Source organism: Eleginops maclovinus, chromosome 14 (assembly GCF_036324505.1).
Source record: "Eleginops maclovinus isolate JMC-PN-2008 ecotype Puerto Natales chromosome 14, JC_Emac_rtc_rv5, whole genome shotgun sequence".
NCBI lineage: Eukaryota > Metazoa > Chordata > Actinopteri > Perciformes > Eleginopidae > Eleginops > Eleginops maclovinus.
The window spans coordinates 8,384,165-8,408,244 of NC_086362.1; the positions used below are offsets into that span (position 1 = coordinate 8,384,165).

General features: G+C 40.6%; 1 protein-coding gene across 7 annotated transcripts in view; it reads right to left on the reverse strand.

Moving 5' to 3' along the window:
• LOC134876277 (sodium/potassium/calcium exchanger 2-like) overlaps nt 1-24,080 on the reverse strand; it is a 38,429-nt gene that overhangs the window by 1,600 nt on the left and 12,749 nt on the right. For 2 of the 7 annotated variants that reach the window (XM_063901262.1, XM_063901261.1), the window contains exons 3-11: nt 19,052-19,090; nt 17,765-17,873; nt 14,773-14,787; nt 10,559-10,609; nt 7,693-7,791; nt 6,224-6,309; nt 901-1,035; nt 704-793; nt 162-328 (exon numbers count right to left, since the gene is read on the reverse strand). In XM_063901262.1, coding sequence (XP_063757332.1) covers nt 162-328; nt 704-793; nt 901-1,035; nt 6,224-6,309; nt 7,693-7,791; nt 10,559-10,609; nt 14,773-14,787; nt 17,765-17,873; nt 19,052-19,090 — 791 coding nt within the window. The remainder of the gene's footprint in view (nt 1-161; nt 329-703; nt 794-900; nt 1,036-6,223; nt 6,310-7,692; nt 7,792-10,558; nt 10,610-14,772; nt 14,788-17,764; nt 17,874-19,051; nt 19,091-24,080) is intronic. The other 5 variants (XM_063901263.1, XM_063901264.1, XM_063901266.1 and 2 more) reach the window with 5 other exon arrangements.

The window sequence follows — 24,080 nt, forward strand, 5'->3', positions numbered from 1 at the left end:
CCTTATAAAGAAAAGGTAAAGACTGACAATCCTACCGAGAGAAATAACAAACATTTTATCATGTACATGTTAGAGGCCCCAGGGCTCATGGGCATAACATTCTGGCACATAACACTGCTTTAAAACCAGTGAGACCCTGTGAGACTGCTCAGGAGGCGTACCCCACTGTAATGTCGAAGATATTGGAGCCGACAGAGCTGGAGACAGCCATATCCCCCAGCCCCTTGCGTGCCACGATAACACTGGTGATGAGGTCAGGGATGGACGTTCCAGCTGCTAATATAGTCAGGCCCATAATCTCCTCCGTAATCCCGATGGTCTCTCCAACCTGCAAACAAAAAAAAAAGAAACTAAGCTTTGGGGTGAACAAAACCTAATCTTTTGTTCTAGCTATTTTTAATTTCCTTGTGATGCATGGGAGCTGATCGAGGTGATAGAAAAAAACTCCAGCTCTGACAATCTCTCTGTTTTTAATAAACTGTAATTATTTATGAGTGGGAGGATTAGAGAATATGGTTTTGTTTGAAATGTCAAGGATGGAGAGACAAAACGACTGCATCTTCCTTTTGTTTTTTTGAAGAGGATTATGCTTATGTTAGGATTTTACAATGTTCTGGGACCGCTGTCGTGATCACGCTACACCCAATTCGTTTTAACAATGTCATGTACAGCGGGCGTGAGTCTGTGTTTTGGAATTACGTACCTGGTGAGCCCACCACACCATTAAATAGGAGAAGCCTGCAATCCAGCAGATAGCACCAATGAAGGTGACGGGAAAGAACTTTTTGGCAGTCTGAAAGAAAAGAAGCAGCAAACACAAATAAGAATGTAACACTTGTACGTCTGACGCTGATTATTCCTGTTTTTTATGTATTGTTTAGGAGAGTCTGTCTCACACACCGGCTTCCTGACGTCGGGCAGCGTTAGCCACAGGGGGAGGACGATGGGAATGATGAGGAGGTACGTGAGGCGCTTATGTTTGGACTCGGGCCAGGACAGGCTCAGAGGCTGATCATCCTCCTCCTCATCCTCAGCCTGAGAGCAGAACACAAACAACAGAGGAAAGGTTATAAAACATTTATCAGGATTGGTAATAGCCCGGTCTCCGGATTACAGATTTAAACAGGTTGTAAAGTTGTTAAGAAACACGCAACAAAGGTTCTTGCTGGGTTTACATAAAGATCATGGTTAAGATTAAAATAATGATGGTTGTTACATAAGTGAAGTTATGTAAATTTGTGAAAAAAAGTGAACGCTGATTTTTGGGCACACAACATTTTGTTATCAGCGAAACGGCTCGTAAGACTATAGTCTTTGTTGTACATATATATATATATATATTAAACTAGAGAAGAAACTAGAGAAGAAACATGCATAAGGAAATACACATTTGGAATAGAGAAACCCTACAGGGCTATAAAAGGGAACCTACCTAACATTAAGCTTACATGATATATGCTTTCAAAAGGACACAACTTTGTATATCTGAAGGAATTAAAATAATGCAAGTTCAAAACAAGAAAATAACCCAAAAATAAAATAACTTAAAAGTACAGTAAACGTTTGCACTGCTCAACACATGATTCCATAGACTGTCTGAGGAAAAGAGAAGTTGTTTAGGATCTTAAGAGTGTTAGGAGTGACCGCCAATAAAAGCAGAAAAATGATTTTATATTTTATGTACAAAAAGACAACCTGGACAATGCTGGTTCTGAAGGACTGACTTAAGAATGGATCCAAAAACTTGTTTAAAAAAAACTAAAGGAGCAGATAAGTGACATTTTAGGAAATCTAAATATCTATCTGAAGATTATTGACGTCAACATTGTTAAATAACTCAGTTTTAGCCTTAGATTAGATTTGTTGTCCCCAGGGGGAAAATTCATTTTCATATCACTGTCGCAACAACACAATAACACAGACAAAAACAGTTGGCCTGTTATTTAAGGCAGCAGTGGCTACAGGAACCAAGCCTTCAAGCTTTGGTTAGTACCCATTCTAACTCTCGTTCTTGCTATTCAATGATAGCGTGGAGACGACATATCATACAGAGTAATCAATTTATTTTACCATACTTGAGTTCATGTCATGTAAATACTGTACGAGGCCAACAGCACATTGGGCTGAGTCAGGCTTTTTGCATGTTCCAATAGGGATGTCGCAAAAAGTCCCTCCTTTGGCGTGACATGTCTCTTTGGGACACACCTCTCCATAGCAACTATCTGGAAGGGTGGGTAGAGCAAGACAAGCATTCAGGAGGCCTGCAGAAATGGAAGACAGGACCTGGAAGTGCATGTGCTTTTTTACTCAGCAGTGACCTTAAGACAGAGGAGTGTGAGGAGAGTGATTGGGGAGATTGCAGTGAGCCAGAGCCATCACTGCTGAGGCTGGCTGCAGCGGCACACCCTCGGGGGCTGATTGGACCTGCCACTGGAATGCCAAGTGAGCCAAAGACTGTCAGCTCTCTGCAAATCAGCTTCACAGAAACCGTCACGATCCAGAGATGACAGATTCTGGTGCACGGGCAAGAAAGACACTAAACCTCCTTTTCATTTAGAGCGTTATCTGTTTTGTCCACAGCAGCGAAATCACTGTCAACTGTACAATCTGGTACTTTAAAAAGGTACAACAACAAAGCCTTCTGAGAGCGGGAACATGACTTGGGTCCCTTTGTATCCAATTATACAGGATGCTAAGGAACCATGGGGACCTGAGGAGAACAGGTCCACACATGTAAATCCACCGATGACTAAAATGTATCTCTTGCCCTTTTGAGAGTGACGTCGGCCGAGGTGTAATATAATACATTCAAAACACGGGGTGCACGCCACACAGAACAATGCTGATGACAGATGTCGCTCAGTAAACAATAATTTTCAAGCTTCAATCACATTATCAGAGCAGGGAGGGAGGCAGAAATCTTTAAAGATGGTTACTGAACGAATCATGAATCACACAGAGCCTATCCTGCTGTGACAGCCACTGCTGCTGAGTATTTCACGGTAACCTTGGTAATCAGAGCCGCCAAACAAAAGGCAGAGCTTGCATCACTTATGCTGTAATTCTGATTTCCACCTCTCCATATCCAGATGGCTGCATTGTTATATGTTAAAAGGCCTAAAACCAAAAGCGTGAGGCTTCAGAAAGATCAATTCTGAAATAAATCCTTTGCCTATCATACACGTAGAGATCGAAGAGGTTTTACAGGTTTGACTGCAGTGTTAAAATAGTAACAAGAACTTGGTCATGTGATCGAGCAGGAAGTGATGCAGTATTTTGCTCTTTGCCCGCAGCTCTTTGATGGATATGTTGACAGCATGCAGGTGACCGTTTCAGGGCGCCGCTGCACACTGTGAGTCTGTCATCTGTCTATTTATGCTCTCCCTGCTGAAGAACCCCATAGAGGTGCTGCTGCTCCCTCTCTGAGTTGGTTCCCAAATGCCAGCTCCTCGGGGGCCTTCCTGCCCCGCGGTGCCTCAGTTGGCAACACTGCCAACTCCGAGCTTAAAGGCACTGACTTTTACCAGAGCTGCGAGGGAGGCGTGACATTTGCTATTTTTCTTTTTCCTGGAGGGATGCGTGCGCGCTGGCACCTGGCATGAAGAAAGAAAGCTACAAGAGTTGAAAGAGACACCAAAAAGTGTGAATATATGAACACATCACAACATCAGTTTTTGATTAAAGTCATGTTTATTAATTTGTTAATAAAAGCTATCTAATTAAGTAATTAAGTTAAGAGTCATTTTTTTCATGCAAACATATCACAAAATGCTGTTTTCAGCCTCTGGAAATAGAGATTTCCTGCTTCTCTCTGTTTATATTCTAATACATTGAATATCTGTGGTTATTTAAATTCCTCACCTTGGATTTTGAAGAAAACAGCGATGGACTGTCCCATAAATTATTACATTTTATAAACCAACAAATAATGGGCGAATCTAGAAAATAATTGACATGCATTAACTGCATTTAGTTGACTAATTGTCTTTCCTTATACTTTCAATACTTTCTGAATATGTGTATAGTAATCACAGAGCACAGGGGCAAACAGAAGCTACACTCCTTTCTTTTAATTTAGTTTGAATGGTAAAATGTGACATTTTTCACACCGATGATTCATCTTTTTGGACTCTGATGTACTTCTGTTACAGCTGCTGCAGTGTGAATAACAGCATCTGCTATTTGGATATATAATTTCCTCCATATTAATATAAAATCTCATTTTATTTTGCAAAGGGAACCAATATTCATGATGTTCCTTCCTCCTGAAATACATAATGCCTACATGATACACAGTGTGTTTTTACTCAAATCGGTTCGGTTCAGAGAGGAGCTTGGATGAGTCACAAATTCCTGTTGGTTGTGATCTTCTCAGTGTGTTATTTAAAGACCCGATTACGGGAGCTTTACACTCTCATACATTATTCAAAATGTGTTTTGAAAGAAGAAAATCCTGTCTTATATGTTTTACAGAAAGACAGTTTGCTGCGATTCCTAGCCTGAATATGAGATGAATATATTTGTTAAATTTAGAAAAAGACCCCTTTGATTTGGGAAATATTGCAGTACGTTTCTGTCAGCACAGCTCTGGAAGGTTTTAAAGTCAGCTGCTGCTTTTAGTTTGACCTTATTCCCCAATCTTGGTTGCCAAGGCATCCATGAGGAATTGAACAATTAGCACGATGGGCCTCAGGCGGCATGTGAAGGTGTGAGAGGCCTCCAGCTACTTCCTGACTGACACACACACACACACCACACACACACACACACACACACACACACACACACACACACACACACACACACACACACACACACACACACACACACACACACACACACACACACCCAGGTGCACTGTGGGACACGCCTCTAAATATAGAAACATGGGAATTGTGCCAATGAGATCTTCCAAATTCACTGAATCACCACCTGAAATAGTCATCAGCTTTTCTGCCTTTACCAAAAGAATAAAGTCTATCATTTTCCTTATTATAGGCACAAATATTTTCAGCTTCAACACAGTGATGACAGTTTTATCTGTAAAGACTATTATTATGGAAAGAGTGGGAGATCAATGTGGGCTTGCTGCAGTAGATCGATACACAAGCGGTCATGTTGCGACGCAGGGCTCCTCTTCAGCATTTTCTTCTGCAGTCTATTCTGAGAGCTTCCTATATGCTCTCTCAGCAGCAGACATACAGTAGTACTCAGGGGGAGCATTCAGTCATCTATAAATACAAAGTGCTACAGTATACATTTTTTATCTGTATGCTGTAAGGCAAAATGTTTCAAAGACTGGGCTTTGATTCAAAGGGGGATTGTGCAGGATTAAAATCCACCTAAACGGAAACATTTAACTTAAAAAAACGGCTCATTTTTTAATGCATCAAAGTCAACGCTTGATAATATTTATTTGCCCAGCTATTGCCATCAAATGCATTCATTGGTTACCTCTCTATATAACGGTTTGCATGCTCTGCAACTACAACGCATTGTGGGTTGTATACACTTCCGGACCGACCACCTTTGTTCACTCGCTCCCTCAGCACTCAGAGGTTTACTTCAGACAAATGGCAGACATTTCTGAGGGGGACATGTAACAATGGCAGTAAACAGCAAATCAAAAGTTTGCAGCTTGTAGAATTTTTCAGAAAATACATATTTCTTGTTGAAAATCCAACTTTTGGCCCAGTGAATGGCAGCAGGTTTCAGTCTGTGTTAGTCAATGAAAGGGTGTGCATCCTCCACCCGCTCTCCTCTCAGTCTGCCACTTTGAATCGCTTCCCTTTCGCCCCGGGACCGTCTGCTGGCCCAGTGGGTCGCTGAGTCCCACCATCATCGCTCACGCCAGCCCCACTCCTGCAGGTGCCACTCTGTGCGTGTGTGTGTGTGCACCCAGCGGCGGAGAGCAGCAGGTGAGTGAGGAGTATGATTACAGAACTCAGTGGAAGGAGGCGAGTGTTTGGCAGGTCTGGCTGAAGATGGAGGATCTTGTTGCCAGTGCATGCTGGGAAATTATCAGCAGTAGTGACCTGTGCCGTAGTCAATGCATCCATCTCACTCAAGGTGGAATGGACGAGGGGCATAAAACATCCATAAATATCCCTCTAACTTTGATCTGCGCCTCTTACTTTTGCTGCCTTCTCATATCCTGAGCCGGTTAGTTTGATAGGAGATATTTTAGGGAGATAATATTGTTTTTTTTCATGTCATTTCTTACCGTTTCTTGACCTTCTTGACCAGCTGTGCCGTTCATGGGTGGTGTCACTTCCACTTCCACACTGGAGCTGTTGGGGAGGTTTTTATCTGTGGGATATAAGAGAGGTAATTGTGGAAGTGAGGAGTGTGTAGAGGAAAAAGAGGTGTGAGACAACACCAGATATGATGTCCATAGTACAAAACCAATAGCTAAAACAGTTTTAACCTTAGCCCTGATCGTTACTTCCAAATAATCATTCACTTTATATTTTTATATAAAAGCCAGTTTGCTCACATAATCCTGAAAAAAATCTAATTGCTATGGGGGATATTTTTGGGTGTTTTGGGATTTAAAAATTGTGGGTTTCAATGGAGATGATTGGACTTTAAGGGTGAGAATGTCTGTGTTTTGGCAAAAAAGTTTACTATAGAATTATTAAAGGAGCTCAGGTTCAAATTTCCAAAATAACAATAATATGACTCAATTCCATTATAGGCCAGGCTTACTTATCAGCTATTATTAAAATACAAAGAGCCAAACATCTAATTACATGATAAGGCTATAATAACTGTCGAAATAGCTTTGATGAAAGTGTGGATGTGACACATTTAGAAGGATTCTCCGATAGACAATGTGACTGAAATGTTATAAATAAAGATGGGATATAAAAATAATCCTGACAGTATACTTTCTTAGACTGCAAACACCAATATGTGAGTACTGAAAAGTAAAGAATGCTGTGATGATACCAGTCATGCATTTTGATTAAGATGCTAATATGTTAATGCGGCACTGTTAGCATAATTTAGCCTGTTGATGAGCATGTATGCCCGGCTGTGATTCTGCCTCTCTGACTACACTGTGGCCTTCAAAGGGCTTCCTCTGGACGCCTGTTTATCCTTTGGTCCAATGCTCTTTGAAGTGAGAAACACATAAATTACACTTGACAGTGACTGTGATTGATTCAAACACTGCTTGAAGACAGCACTTGCAATCAATTTGGCAGTTCTTGATAATGCCATGCTTGTTTAACATCGGCCGTGATGCTCATTAACTGTTTCAGTGTTCAATCCTGATGAATAATATAAGGAATGTATTTTTGAAATTGCTGGAAGCTCGATGAAAGAAAGAGTAAATAGAACATATTAAAAGTCATTCAATAATATATGGTTCCAAAATGTAAGAAGCAAAACAAAATACCAATTAAAGAAAAACAATAAATATTAAATATACTTACAATAAATAGTAAAATGTTATAAAGAATACGTTAAAAAAGAAATCCATTAAAAAATGAGATTGCATTAAGCATAGAAACCGGAATTTGTACAACCACAACACAACCTTTTTACCCAACAGTTTTTATCTCGGAAATTATATGGCAAGTTCATTGATGACTTTTGAAATGTTCTGATAGGTCTTTTCAACATTTTGATGCAGAAATGTTACAAATTATAACTCAAATATCCCAGGAACATAGTAAAGCTTCTTACCAGAGCGGCTTGCCACTCCGTTGGCCTTCTCACTGTCCTCCACTTGGCATTTCTTTTTAGCGATCTTGTGAAGGATGGATGCCTTCTCTCGAAATTTACCTGCAACAGAGTGGCCACCGGGAGTTAGACGCAGAACAGAGAGCTGCATGCCGCAGCGTCTTCAGAGCCTCTCGTCCTCCTGCCAGTATGAGCTGCTCCGCTGTGACCTTTGACCCCAGACTGCTCAGATTTCAGAAGCACACAGTGAGGTGGCTTTAAACAAAACTGCAGTTCAAACAACATTAAGAGTCAATATGACATTGCATATTCTATACTGATGATCCTGCAATGTCCTGGGTCCTCGGTGGAGGTGGAGCCAGTGGGGGAGGTGGGGTAGGGATCTCTTGTGAAGATATTCTGGAGGTCACTCCTGTTCACTTACACACATCAGCAACTCACAAGAGATGTCAGAGGCTGCCTGGGAACTAAAAGCAACCAAAAGTTTAGCTGGGGACAGCAGCACACATCAACAGTCATACATTGGATCATCATGATACTTCTTTTATAGTGTTACTTGTACTGGAGTGCCTCCTGATTCTAGCGAAGAGAAATACTGTAGCATGAAAGAGATATCTGCAACTCAGAGGATTAAATAAATAATTTTGAAATCACTAGAGGTGATGAATATATTACAGTTGATGTCATTTATTGATTCGATTACACTGTAGAGATGATGCTGTGTGACGCATATCATCACGACCTTGTCGCTTGCATAAGCTGCGTGATCTCTTGACATCACAGAGTAACAGCCCATGCAACGCAATCCTGTGACACACACAAACAACTGTAGAAGAAATATGACATCAAATGCACAAAGTTTTTCTGTTCCCACATTAAATTAATGTTAATAATAATGGTTATGTCTCATACTGCATTGTTGATCCTCCATTGTAGTATAAAACTTTGTGTATCCATATTTAGTTTCACTGACTTCCTGTGCGTGTCAGTTTTCTGCATGCATGTCCTACAACTGCGATCAATGTGAAAGATTTGTTCCTTCATTTTAGGAGGGCATGACTGATTTGTCAGTGCTTGACACAGTGACGCGTCGATAAGTCCTCCACCAGACCATGTCAACACCGTCTGTGACCTTCTGGCAGAAATCATTAACCACCCCAAGTCACCACCGGCCTTCCTCATGTCTCCTCTGTCTCACTCCACATTTCGCCATTTCTCCTGTTTCTCTCAATCATCCGTCTTTTTCAAACACCATTTCTCTCTCACTTTGTCTTTTCGTCGTTTGGTAACACACAGCCCCTCCCCGCGTCTGTCTCGCTTTCAGACACACATGCGCTCAAAGGTGTACACACACATATTTTCACAAGATGGCATCACACATTCCTCTGCCTTGACATCACTCACCTTACAGGGTTATTGTCAGCGGGTTATGTGTGGCACAGAGTGTGTTTGTGTGTGGGTGTGAGATGATTATCTTGGCTTGGGAATACGCGTTGGGTTGGGCTTTATCATTTCAAAGGAATTCTTATTCAAGAATTCCTTTGAAATGATAAAGCCCAAAGGAATTCTTGAATAAGAATTCCTTTGGAAATGATAAAGCCCAATGATAAAGCTTAATCATTCGATTAAGAAAATCTCTTTGTCATGTGATTTCAGTGGGCCTACTGTTTATACAGAAACATTTAAAAGGTAGAGGGAAGTCACTAGAGAAGCAGATAAGTTGGGAAGGTATACAGTTTTTCATAATAAAGAGAAAGTACAAATATCATACATTTCAAATGAACTAAAAGCTGTATTTACGACTGATAAATGTATATATGTTATATAAAAGGTAGGCAAGTTGCACAGAATTTCCCTATACGATGAATTTCACTAGATGCTAAAATATGCTAAGCTAGTTAACTTTAGCAAGGGTAAAGCTGGGGTTTTACTCATCATGCTTGGTTGTGCTTCGTTGCTGAGTGATGTGGATTAGTTGAGAGTATAAAACGAACTGAATTACCAGGATATTAATCATCAAAATTGTTATTTTGTATTTAGTACATTAGGTTTAAGCTTTAGCGAAGGCTAGCTGAGACTTATTTCACTTGATATAGCTTTTGGGAATGGTTTAAAATGTCATAGTTTTATCTCTAACGGCAAACAACAAAGAAAAATGACGGTTTGATTTGCTTAATGATGAAGAGTTGCAGAGTCTTTAAGAACAACCAAGTCCAGCCCTGCTTTACACAGTCGCTCATTTCCCCTGTCGGCTCTGCCTGTTACACAACCACTGGGTGGATGAGTCACTCCAGTTTGCCAAATTCAGCAACGTACGTCTTACATGTGCCCCCGCTGCTGGTGCAAGTGAACTCCGAGTGAGTGCTGAGGCATGGATGATTCTCAGCAATGCAGATGGGGCCAAAGAAAGAAAGTAAAGAAAAAGGAAACCTTATTGTGTGTTTTCAGGGGGTCTCTTCTGCTTGCGTTATAATGTGTTAAATGCTAACCCAAAAAAGGCTTTCTCACAAAATCAAATAAATGCAACATATACTACAATTTCCTTCAAAACATCTTGTTAATTAATAACCATAGAAGCACTTCACACAGTAACACACAATATGTATGTACATATTCTCTGGGGAGAAATAAAAAAAACAAAGTCAAAAAAAATAAAATGAGAATAATTAAAACAAATATGGCATGGCTACCATGATTTGCACTTATGTCAGTGAAATCTCAGAGAGGTTCTCAAACTTTGAAAAAAAAAAATGTTGCAAGCAAACAAACAGATGGGGTTGGAGGTGGAGTGTCACGATAAAGATGGAGAAAAACCAAGAGGGATGACAGAAGCTGACTCAAAGAATCAAGTGAAAACTTTCAGGCTTACCTTCCTCAGTCATTGAGTGATAATATTTTAGTTTCCCATAAGTCCCAAGCTCTACAACATCACAGCAAAAGACAAGGGTAAGGCGACGAACAAACAGAGAAAAGGAAAAGAGTGAACATGACAGAACAACACAGGTCCGCTGCTTCTACATCACATACTGCACAAACACTCACACGGCAACACAAGTCTCTCAGAGTCATCACTGCATAAGTGCAAAACAGGGTTGAATTACAAATTAAATACATTATAGTATTACAGTAACTTATAGAAAGCCTGCCATTGCCACAGAAGAGATATCTATAAGGGAGTAGATTAGCAAAAAGAAGAGAGGGGGAAGGAGCGGTTGATACTAGAAGAAAATAATAAGAGGTTCATACAATGATATATTAAAAAACAAAGAACAGGGAAGTCAGAAGAGAATTTACTGGGTCAACATGCAACAGAAAGATGAGTCCTCCTCTCCTCTGCACGCACGCGTATTCAAAGACTTGATGATTCAGCATTTTATTTAAACAATGAAACCCAAACAATTAATTTGATTCCCTTACTGTAGCAGTTCTTGGTGCTACAGCAAATAGGGGCTCAGCACATCTGCATGATGAATTAGTCGGGAATTCAAACCTGCAGGGAGAGCTAAACGTGAAGCAGCTGAACAGAAGACACCGAGGCTCGCGGCCCTTTGTCTCCCAACTGTCTCAAAGACCGTTACTGATATTATGAGGAATTAATTCTTGATACTTTTCATATCTTTAAAGCCATTATTGGAAGCTTACTGTCTCCTTTCAAAACCTCTGTAAGACCAGTTAATCCAGAATGAAAATAGCGATGATGAGTACCAAGAGGCTGCCTGAAGTTGCCTTTGTACCACAATCAAAGCTTACAAATAGTCCACCTCTCTTTTTAATGCCTCTCAAGTCTTATGTTATTCAGCTATATGTGGGTTATTTATGTGTCCCTGTGTTAACTAATTCAAACTGTTCTCAATCACTGTTTGTAGCAATGCCTAGGCAAAATAAATCACTGTAATACATATATATGTAAACCATTAGATCAAATTCTATGGATTCCATGTAATTGAGAAACAGGAAGGGTTCTACTTTAGCTTGGGCTCTTCTGTAAAAGAGAAAGTGGAAACTCTTGCAAGCACCGCATATCACCATAGGGGTCGCCAAATACAACTGAACAGAGATCTGTGTGACTTGACTTAAATGTAAATGTGCAATTTGTGTAAATGGACCAATCCCTTCTCTTTACAAACACACATTTCTAGTTTTTACTGCATGTGTGCGGGTGTACAGTACAGTGAATATGCACATGCACTCACACTAATATCCAACTGAGCCCAACAGTGAGGGCCACTCCCTCACATGTGAGAGGATTATGGTACAGATCTCGTGCCAAATTCAAGCCTTGGCAGCCCTGAGAACACAATCTAATGAGATGAAAACACATCCTATTGCAGAGCGTCTTGCTCATCCGCTGCACTCCCGGACAAGTGCCTCAATCCCACATGATTAGGCTGTTTGGGTTTCAAGTGCACCATCACTGTGCGGCCGGCCTCTGACGGAGGCAGTTCTGAGAGCAATTAACCCAATCACCGCCCTGCAGCCAGAGAGAGCCTGTTGTTGTTTACTGGGGCCCTCTTGTCCTTGCGGTATGACCTCTAAACCTCTGGTGAGCTGTGTGTGTGTGTGTGTGTGTGTGCGCACTCTGTCTGCTGGGGGTTGGGGTGTCAGGGAAATGCACAGTCTGTGCTGAAGCAAAAAGGCTTTTAACATTGATTATATCCCCCCCCACTCAGCAGAGGGTGAGCTCAGAGGGCACGGGAGGGGGTGTGACGTGTGTGCGTGTATGTATGTGTGTGTGAGGGATGATGGGTTGATAGGTTGGTAGGTTGGGGTTGGCCGGTCACAGTTACATAACATACTGGAGCTACGATTATCTATGGAAATAAATTAAGCAAGGTTTAGGGAGAGACACTTATAAACAGGATAGCTTTTATAGTCGATTACTTACATTAAGACAATTTCGTTTTGTCTTTTTTTTTTTGTCATTTCCCGAAATGTCATGTCATGCTTACGTTTGGGGAATTAAGAAGAAATCTGCAAAGTCAGTAAAAATAAACACCTAACCCTCTTATTATCTCAAATCGAGAGCTGTTCTTTAAAAACATTATATATTTAAAATATTTTGTAAGACACACCAGTTGCCTATATTGTTATTTGGCCCTGCAAAGGATGACTGTCCCACCTCTACACATCTCTTTCCATTTTTCATACATGTGAAGTTACTACTATTCCAGACACTTCATATAATGTTGATGTTATAATTGTTAAAAATGTAAGAACAAACAATTAAAAACCTACCGCAGAACGTCAATATTTTATATCCGCATAAATGGAAAATATATTGCACAATGGGTTTGAGGTCAGTGACAGCGAGTGTTATTGAACCATGTGATCAATGATCCTGGGTCACCATGCAGACACCTCTGCTGGTGGTGTGTGTGGGTGGGGGTTAGGTCTAGGGGCTGGATGAATGGATTCAACTCTAAATGGGTGCTAAATGAATGAAAAGTCATAACATGGAACAATCATACCCTGTGTATTAAGTTTTCTTTTCCTCCATTGTTTGCTTGTGGTTGGGAATACATTACGGCCTCACACCTGTACGCACACACATTCTGAACGGTTACCCTCATTTGCTGCCCTTTGGCTGAACTCCTTCTGTGCCTTGATTAGAAAACTTCCAATAAAACAAAGCACCGCATCCTATTTGGTCTCCCCAGTTCATCCAATAAGCGTCCTTCTCCCAACATGGGTGTATCGCGGTTCAACCAAATGACCTTGTCCTCTCTGTGCTCCGCCTGTGGGGGCCTTTGATACGATGTCTGCTTAAAAAAAACTGCCTCGCATTGACCACAAAGTTGTCCAAGGCCACATTGGCACTGTGAGCGATCTTTCCAGTCAGCGAGTTAATGATCTGCAGGAATCGCAATGTATACTATACTTTACTGCGGTATCACAGAGCAGTGATTTGATGTAAAAAGGGGATATTTTTCCTTTTTTAATTCAAACCAATTTGGTTAGTCATGCTGTCTTAGTTCTGGTATTGTTAAAAAATTAATGCAACTATCAAAACCAAAAGGAGCTAGCATGAATAAAATAATTGTAATAATCTCAGAGGCATACGATTAAGATAGATTGGACATTTTGGGACTGGTTCTGGATTCCCATCCCTAGCGATGGACACAGAGTTCACATCTCAGATTGATAAATGTTACTGAGGGGACGAGCCAAAGGCGTGCACACAGGCAGAATAGTGAGTGCTGTTTTTGGAGGCTTGTTCCAGCATCCACTGAGGCTCAGACAGAGCGAGAGCCACTCTGCCCTACTCTCTTTGTGGTTCAATATTTGATGCCACTCCTAAGTGATATTGTTTGTAGCTCCACACTGATGGAAAAAGAGATGTGGGTACTTGTGACGGGAACTAACTGTACCAGACTATTACCGTGTTCTCTCCAATGAAAAACATGCAGGATTAAAGAGCTATTATTAAACTGAAGGACGTTCACGATAACAAGAAAGCTATTGTTCTTGGATGCTGAATAATATACTGTATCCCTCAAGGAGCATGTGAATACTTTAATCAATAACAGCTTTGCGGGAACAGCTAATTGTAAAAGAGGGAAACAAATTTTACTCCAGGGCAATTAATTACTCTGTCTAGATCTTATTGACTCCTGACGAAGGGCGCGTGAGGAGGACCGAGAGAAAACAGCTGACAACTTTTCTCCTTCTGCCCAAAACACCAGAAGTCATGATTGAAGCACAATGTTGTGGAGCTGAAAGAACTGAATCTCCATCTTTGGAGGACAGGAAATAAACAAGATCCCTCGTTTTGGGCCTCCGCCTGTCTCACAGAGAGCAGCAATACAAAGCAAAGGGAGTTGATAAGAGGAGAGAGAGGATTAGGGACGATGGGGAAAACAATGCAGAAATGGTCACAGAGGGTTTCCAGGGGGAACACATCCACAGAAGAGAATGAGCTTTCTGAAGGAGAGAGTCTGCAGGGATGGACAGGACAGAGGGGACAGACAGCACAGCGGCGCTGGGGAAACGTTTACAGGGGACACGTCGGGCAGGAGACTTTCCTCCAGGCTGTTGAAATGAGAATTTTTTGGGGGGGGTACAGAAATTAGAGTAGTAACTCACCAGAGTCAGCAAATTCTGAGGGGATAGTAGGAGAAAGAAAGAGAGGAAGACAGAAACAGAGAGAACATAAATCCAGGTGTTATTGGAGGACAGTAAATCATTGATTCCAGCTGTGCAGAGAAACAAATTCAGATTATGAATCATAAGAATAAGAAAACTGTTAAAAAAGCACCCACGTGTGAGGAGGGGGGGGGGAGATGCTGTTATAAATCCACTGTTGATAGGAAGCACATTGAAAGACCATTTTACCATTGCAGCCGGAAACACCGTGCTAATAAGATGGTCTTTGATTACCAACAACACTGCTTGCCATTCTCATTATAGTGATGGAGTCGACTTCGATATCCTCTGAGTTACAAACAATTTATAACCCTTTTGCATTCATTGTTATACTTATCATTCTTGTTGTAGATCGGTGTACGTGGGCAAATATATATTTGAGACTAGAATAAAATAATATATTGGAAATATACATTTTTGCCTCATTATCCAGAGTTAGAGGAGAAGACTGAACCACTAATGTCTGTAGCAGGGGGACACAGCTAGCCTGGGCTTGTCAAACCTATAGAAAATCACTGATAGACACATAACATTTTCCCTTTATGCTAAGCTAAGCTAACCACCACCTGGCTATGGGAGACATAGGACAAATAAAGGGCTGCAAGAAAATATCCATACACTTGGGTATTGCATTATTATGCTTTGTGAGGAGGTTTTAATTCCAAAAATATACACAAAAATGTACAATAAATAATTTACTGCTATGATTTTAATTGTGCAGGGACAGTTTTCATTGTTCTGATTGCATAAAAAAGCCATGTTTTACTCAGGTGGCTGTATGCATTATTGTATCACCATTTCTCTAAATTTTGATAAAAATAAATATATTGCTTCACTTATTGTCCTGTAATATATTGCAACATATTGAATAATAGACCCTGTATGAAATTGAGAATGGTATCAATCTTGTTATCCAGTGAAGAAAGCAATTAAGTACAGGCCCACACACACACACTGACAGAGACCCACAAACATTAAGGAAAGTTTATTCTACCCAAAACCCTCCCATGGTTAAAAAATAAAACCCCCTTAATTGCGTTAGCACTAGCTGAAAAGACCATGTAGTGGGAGGGAAGCCTAATTTTAAGGTGTTTGTAGGAGGAGTGTTTAACCCCTATAGGCTCAAACACTCTAACGACCCTCACTCTGAAAGTCTGACAAATGTAATAAGTTCCCAGCACCAGCAAAACAACATCAGACTCTGCCTCGGCTCGGAAGCGAAGGCGACTTTATTTTGAGAAGCGGATATAAAATATGTATGGCTTGAGTCTTGCTGCTCCCCCTCAGCGGCCCAGCTGAGCTACACTTAAAACAGAAGAGCACGCAAGGACAGGCAGCACCGCCTTTGATAGATGCAGCTGCTATATACCGGACAAAATGCGGTTTTGCAATAATGATATCAGGAAATGTGCATACTGTAGCCTACATGATCGCGCGTCTCACCAATAACATTACGTTTGCTAGATGTGTGAAAACGACCCACATGCTACATGGACATTTCTACATAATCAGCCCGAAGTGTTGCTTTTGTTCTTTCTGGTAATGAATCCAATCTTCCCGTCATGTCACACTGTAGTTGTTGCTTCAGTGCATTCATTTCCAGTCAGAATTTTGCCAAAAGGCTCATCAGTCAAATGTGATATAACATCCTGGCATTTATCCTGAAGCAGAATTAGAAAACGGAAGTTTTGGATCCACAATTGAGAAACAAAAAGCAACACAGTGGTTCATTTTGATGTTTTTTAGATGATTGGTGGGATTTTAATTCCAAACTCAAATGCTGCCTTTCATTTTCTGCGGTCTATAAATCTTCATGCAGTTAATATTTCAGTGTACAACCATTATCACGTGTTAGAAGGCTCTAAAGGAGTAGTAGGGTGGAGTATTTACCCGCTCTCCTAGACATATACAACAGGCAGCAGCAGCCCTCTGATTTACATTTTAATCTCTGAGATGGAAAGATGAATACACTCAGGGTTGATGCATGTTAATGGGCACTTTAAGGCCCTTCGTATTAATCTTTTCTGAGCTGACTCATTCTATGTTTGGCTTTCAAGGAATGTATAGTCATTTTCGGAGGAGGCTGAGAGCAGACATCTGCTAATGAGATCAAAACCGTCCAGGGGGGAAATATTCAGGCTGGTCATTGTTCCGAGCTTAGATATGGCTCTTCCCTTATGTTGTTTTTTTCTCTAGTACTACTGATGCTTTTAATCCAACACCACGCACTGTTAATACATTACTATGGAAACTGGATGGGGGAAAAGGAATAAACACCCATATTATTCAGTAAACAGGAATTAGCATTCACCATTAATATTCACCTAAACAAAGACACTGATGACAAACCCCTGGTAATGTGAATTTTCTTCACCCTGGTCTCACAGCTCCCCCGGCATATTAACATATTCCTCCCCTGTGCCGAGCACTGATGCTGCTGTTTTACATTTCCTTCAGCTAAACTAATAGGCCTTGATCTTGGATTAAAGTAGAATGATCTTCCACCTCAGCTCCGACACAGCACCACGCTCCCCTCGTCTCTACGGGTAGACTATTAAAAAAAAAATCATTTCTGTTTCGGAATATAGGTGCTAGAAGGACAAAATGTTAATGACGGAGAGGCAATATTTAAAAGGGGTGCATAACTTGTGCATGGATAAAAGTACATTTTTTATTTGAACTGTGGACTAAATGAAAATCTTTGCCAGAAACAACATATGGTGCTGTTATTCATGGCCAACAGTTTGAGATTAGGTTCAGGATATGAACATATGTTATGTGTTTAGTTTTCTGACAGTAAAGGTCATGGATTTTTGGATTCCATTCACATCCAGTATATCTCAAAGAAGTATTTAGGTCCTTTTAAGAGGAAAACCAAGGAAAGTTGTCAGATTTATTTTTGAAGAGTTTTCTATGTGCATGTCTGACTTACCTTCACTTAAAGGGTCCAGCGTGTGGATCATGAGCTGGAAGATGCTGTTCCTCATCAGGCTGTTGTGCAGGGAGGCGGAGCTCCCTCCCCTCTGAAGCCGAGGCCGGGCCTGTGAGAGGAAGATAAGCTGTCAATCAAACGTCCTGCTGCAGGAGACTGGTAACACCTTATTTTACGGCCATATCTGTAATTATGCGTCATAATCTTTTATAGCACTGTTTAATATACATAATGCTTTAAAACTATAATCATAAAAGACTATAACAAATGTTGAAGTCAAACATCTTAATACTTCATGACTGCAGGTCTCTCACATATAAAGCATTATGATCAAATATGAGTGATTATAACTATTAATATACCAATAAAATAACGTTAGTATTGTTATAATGTATTATAACATAACCAGCCATAATTATACAGTGCATGTTCTAGCATTTGATAAGTATATTTATAATGCATTATAGACATAGAAAGTGCTACCCAACTTTTAACCTCAATCATGTTTCCTGCTAAAAACTACTTCTTATTTCTGTCATACATCAAATATGCTGATATAAACATCAGTCTATCAATTGTAAGCACTTTACTCGAGCCATTATTAATCCATGCTGTCTGGAATATTATTCCCTAATCCTCTTTTGCATAAACCCCTAAGCAGAACCTGCATCCCAGTGTAACTATCGTCAAGTGCCTGGGCTTCTCAAAAACACAGCTACGAGTCCTCGCCAAGGTCACTCCAGCAGTTTAGGCAGAACTTGATAAGTGTGGGGGAAATGTGGCGGCGTTGCAGGCGGCAGCTGTTTGGAGTGAGTCCGCCTTTGGCTGTGCACAGGTGAGGCGTAGGCACATGAAGTGTGAGGTGCTAATTCACAGGCCCTGTATGGGTGTGAACGGGAGGAAGGAGAGACAAAGCTTCACTGTGCCACCCGGAAGATTGTCCTTCTGCCGCTCTGTTCAACCTTCGCAGTCCTGGTGAAAAGTTAACACTCTGGCATGCTTTTTTCAGGAAGTATGACGGCATTAAAAAGAGTCTTGTAAACACATGCTTCTTCCTCGGTTGTCTTTTGCATGCTGCGTGCAAAGTGTAAGTGTTGTAACAAGGCTTCAGGAAACAGAGGGGAGCTACTCTCTGCTCACAGGGAGGCTGAAGGGCAGGGATAACAGTGTACATGTCTTCTTCACAGTATGGTGGGAGAAACACAAGTTGTGCCGCTACATCTACACAGAAACGGGGACAAACACAGAAGCAGACGAGAAGAAGAGTGTCAATCAGACCAGACCTACCGACAACTTGCTTTCATCCTCTGGCGTCACAGGAATTGTCTTCTCATCCAACACAGAGAGAAGAACAAGTAGAGGGGGGGAGAGGGAGAGAGAGAGAGAAAACAGGACATAGATGTGAAGCATGCCGCACACAACCACACAGACAAGACGAAAAGACGCTAGAGAGACATTACAGTTACGGTGATGTGACGACCGACTGTGATGTAAGAGGACGAGACTTGAGTGACAGATTCCTCCACCCCCCCACCGCTGTGTCTGCTGACGCTGTCCCTCACAAGCTGAGCAACATCTGATTGTCTACTTGGAAATTCCCTCAAAAATAGCATTTCAATTCCAGTCATGTGAGTGAAGGACGTCAACTTGTGTCAGAATAAAAGCTCATCTTGGTGCACACTATAAATGTAGAGTGCATCAAAGGTAAAGGGGTTATAATAAATATATATTTAAATACAATAAGCATACAATGTCACTATAGCTACAAAAAATAGTAAAAAATAATTTGTGAAATCACAATAGACATGATGTCTATTTTATGGTTTTAATTGGGAAGCTATACATGTAGTGCAAAACTGGACACTAAAATACTGTAGAAGGAACAAGATATATAACAATGTATATTCAATATTCCTATTTTCAATGCAATCCTTAACTGACATAAACTTAAAATGTTCACCATTCATGTTTTTCCTCGAGACAGGGGAGCTAGTCTCCATATTTAAAGAAAACAATTAAGAAAATAGATTACTGCAACTTTTATTGCAACTAAAAACACAGAAAGAAGAAACCCGTATTTCAACTAAATTGTGTTGAAAACAACAGGTTAATGTAAGTACAGTGCAGTCTTTGTGTTATTGCATGAAGACGAAATATTGCAATGAATTTAGTTAGAACTGTATCATTGTCTTTGATACAAAGTTACAATATCTACATGAATAAAAAAAACTCCTTCAAGTTAAAAAAGCCTAGTGTTAACTCGATTGGTCTAAAAACTCTGAAACTTTGTGTCCGTGCTGCCAGTTTTAAAGGCGATAACTTTGTGTGAGAGTGGGCATGTCAAAGCGACACCAGTCCTTAAACAATCACTCAATTCTTTGCCATCTCAGCGTGCCATGTGCAGCCCTGTAACATCTATTTTTGAAACAAAAGCCTTTCACCAACTGCCTCGCTAAAGAACGCTCACTTCATCTCAAAATATGTGTGTGTGTGTGTGTGTGTGTGTGTGTGTGTGTGTGTGTGTGTGTGTGTGTGTGTGTGTTTGTGTGTGTGTGTGTGAGAAATAACGATGAAGGCCTCTGTTTCAAGGAACAAACACGAAGCTTTTGTTTAGATCTTTGAATATCAAGTCTTTGTTCGCAGCCTCCACATTTCTCAGAGAGGAATTGTTGAAATGTGGAGTCACTGATGTGTGTTGATAAAGTGCACAATGCCAAATTAAATGCATAACATTATCCAGTTTGATCTTGTAATGGTGCAAAAAATTCAGGGCAAATTGACACATTTTAAGAAAGAGCCCCGTGATTCATTTGCATGCTAGATGACGCTGCATTGAATATCAAATCTGTGGATAGCGGAGTGTGGTGTTAGCTCCGGCTCATGATGTGAAAGCTTAGCATTAGTCTAAAAAGATTTCTGGACTTTAAAAGTAAAAAAAGTGATTGTTCGTGGCTCCATTGGTTGATTGTATGATGAACTTAGCGAATCAAATTCATCTTAACTTGAAATACCTTTTATTAGGTGCTTCATTTGGAGAAAAATCATTATGAGTGTCAGTGTGTCTCAGTGTTTCTGTTTAACAACCCATAATTTACCATACATTAGGTTCGCCTCTGTAAAGTGCCAGAATAATTACAGAAATGAGGGAGCTGAAATTAAACATTTGCCAAAGAAAAATGTAGCAGAAGCTGAGCTAATCCAGAGCTTTTCCACCGAGCTATTCTACTATAACCTCATTTCCCCCCCGTTTCATATCTTCAGGGTAATTCCCTGCACATTTGAGGTATAATAATTATATTCTAAACTCCCCATCACCCTCCTGAAAGGCAAAGTCAGGAGGGTTAGGAGGGAACAGGTAAACGTGCCAGATAAAGATTTCACTGTGGGTCGCTCATTAAGCCAGCGTAAAATATTATGACTAATAATCACATAGGGAGATTAGTATGTTCTCTGGAGTTTGTGTGTTTCTCTAATACCGGCAGCTCTGCCTTCCAGTTGTTACATAACGTCCCATCAGGATCATTCTTGGAAAAGGATCAGGTGAGGGAGATAAATGTCTCTGTGCAACCGCATGCATGTAAGGCCGTGTAACGGGGAATTATCGATGGAGAGTGTGACATCATGCAAAAATACTTCCGCTTTCAACACTCAAATTGCCAACAGCTTAAATGGGGGGGCGGGGGGCTTTCGGAGAAATCTGGTGAAACGCTGAAAGCAGTACTGGTAGTCCAGACTTCCAAACAACAGCCGCGGATTATATGTCTTCAATTTGAAGGCACAAAGGGTTCTATTTCTGGATGGTATCATTTGCATTTTATTCTACGACATCCAAGCCAAATTACACAGGAGAATAAAAAGCTTTTCTCACACTTTATCTAGTTTGATTAAATCCATCATCGCTGTTTGATCCCAGAAAATCCTTAATATACTCCTTAATATACCCTGGATATATAACGCATGGGATAACGGTAATCAGTATTACATTGCATAAATCTTATGAGCCACTTTTTGAATCACTTTCACTTAATTTCCTTTGCAGTGCAGATTGGTTTTCTGGCAGTTTTCTGGGAATCCTATTCCAATATCAAAATGTATACAAAATATTATCCAAGTCTAAAACCGAGCTGAAGTGTTCTCTAATAATTGTAGCTAGCAGCACTAAATCCACAAGTCACTCAATCTAGCAAGAAAGTTGCCTCTCCAAATATACTCCCCCAAAATGATCTTTATTAATTGCTTTCAGGAGGATTTTAACAAATATAAGAACAATGTTTATAAAACACACTTCCCATCCTAGCTTTAAACAGTGTTTTGTAATGCTTTTCACAAGCAAATGTAGAGAGTGATATTGTGCACAAGGCAGAAATTAATCCGGACTGACGGGTGTGTCGTGACAAAAGTGACATTACAGTAGATCTATCGGCCCTGCATGAAAAATTCTTACATATTGAAGCCGTAGTAGATGTGGACATTCTATAAATAAAGCATCTGAGAGCCTGAGTATGTAAAGATATGTGAAAAAGCTGACTGCCTGTCTTGTTAAGCCAAGTTGCAAAGTGAAAGCACAGCTCCGGGCGTTTCTACTGCACGTGCTTACAGTAGGCAGCCTGTCCGTCAGAGCATGACAGAACAGCCTTCGAGATTTGTCCATCTAGATTCATCGTGAGAGCTAAACTGTTGAGCAGCACGACTGAGCGTCTCCCCCTCCCCCCGTCTCCCCCGCTTTGCCTGGAGACGATAATGATGATCTTCAAGGAAAGGAGGGAAAAGATGCACAACAAGTCAAGAAGCCATCCACTTGCTAATTAGTAACCCCTTCATTTTTCCAACAAGCAGAACTAATTACAGGAGCTGCCACGACGCTGATTTCCCACAAGGCAACGCTCGCCAAGACTAAGCCAAAATTGCTTCCTCTTACTCCCCCCTCCCATGAACCAATCAGACTTTTGGGAGTCAAATAGGGGCATAAAAACTGCAGTGTCATTTTTGCAAGTAAATGTAAATCACCCAGAGCTGTTAGATCAGGAACAAGACCTTTCAGTCATTGTAGAGTCACTTTCTTTTTACTACTGCTCCTGAATCCTGACTGTATGAAATGTTCCTACATAGAGTTATTCACCAGATTACATTTAGATAGTGCTTGTAATGTTTTAGCGGAGTAAATGCAAGAGGTAGAATAATGACCTCCTGCAAAACCTGATCAAATCTGTCGTTTGTCGTTCCCGTCAGATCAGAGCCGGTTTTGATCTGCAGATGCTGTAGAATAATAAAAGGCTGAACGGGGGGCTTTGTTTTTAAGATTGAAGCACATTTTTAACTGAAGTTCTTATCCAGGCATCTACATTTATATTGTGCCAGTGGGTCCACTATGCTCCTGCTGTATCAATCTCTACTTTTTAGCTCGCCTCTCCTTATATTCTGCAGGACCTGAGATTTAGTTATTTATGGTCTTTTTTTCCCAGTTCAGCTTTTTCACTACTATTGCTACTTTTTTTGGTCAGCTCCTGATGTTGACAGACATTTTCTTAACAGGGTAACTAGACCAAACTAAATCGTTGGCTCCATCGTAGTCACCCTGAGGACAAAGGACAGTCCTGGTTTTTCCGGGTATCGACTATAGGGACAACATGTCTACACTGTAACTCACAGTACAGTACTCACTGTCCTCAGTATTGCCCTTGCATGCTTGATTACTCTGCCTTTACTGATGCAAATTAGGCCTGGGAGATAGTTTATCTTCTTTTAATGGAATTACATCAATTTAAAATCATAGCATATGAAGATATAATCAAACACAATGGTGTAAGAAGATTGGGGTATTGTTTTTACAGCTCATGGAGAATACTGTATTCAAATGTTGGATGAAATAAATGTGTTAGTATTGTTTTCCCACTGCAGTGTTCAGGATTGTCTTCATTCACTCAGCTTCATTGTTTCACTCTGCGTGCCTCAACACAACAATTGTGCTACGGGATTACCCCGGTGTAGTTAAATCAAACTATTGTACTAATCTGATTACTCTGCATGCATGTAAACAGTGGATAGCTGGAAATGCTCTCTATTATTTATTATTTCCCTGGGCAAGGTTTTTATTGGTTAATCTTTAATTATGTAAACTATTTAAAACATGCTTTATCATGATATATTTTGTTTTCCAGATATATTGGGTGATTTAATGAGGTAATCCTATGAGCATCAATGAGTAACCGCGAACGTTTGATTCTCCTCTCCGTCTCTCTTAGTGTCCCTGTGGCTAGCATGACTACCCGGTATTTATGCATTATGCACAGATGACGTTATGGAGGACTTTATGTTA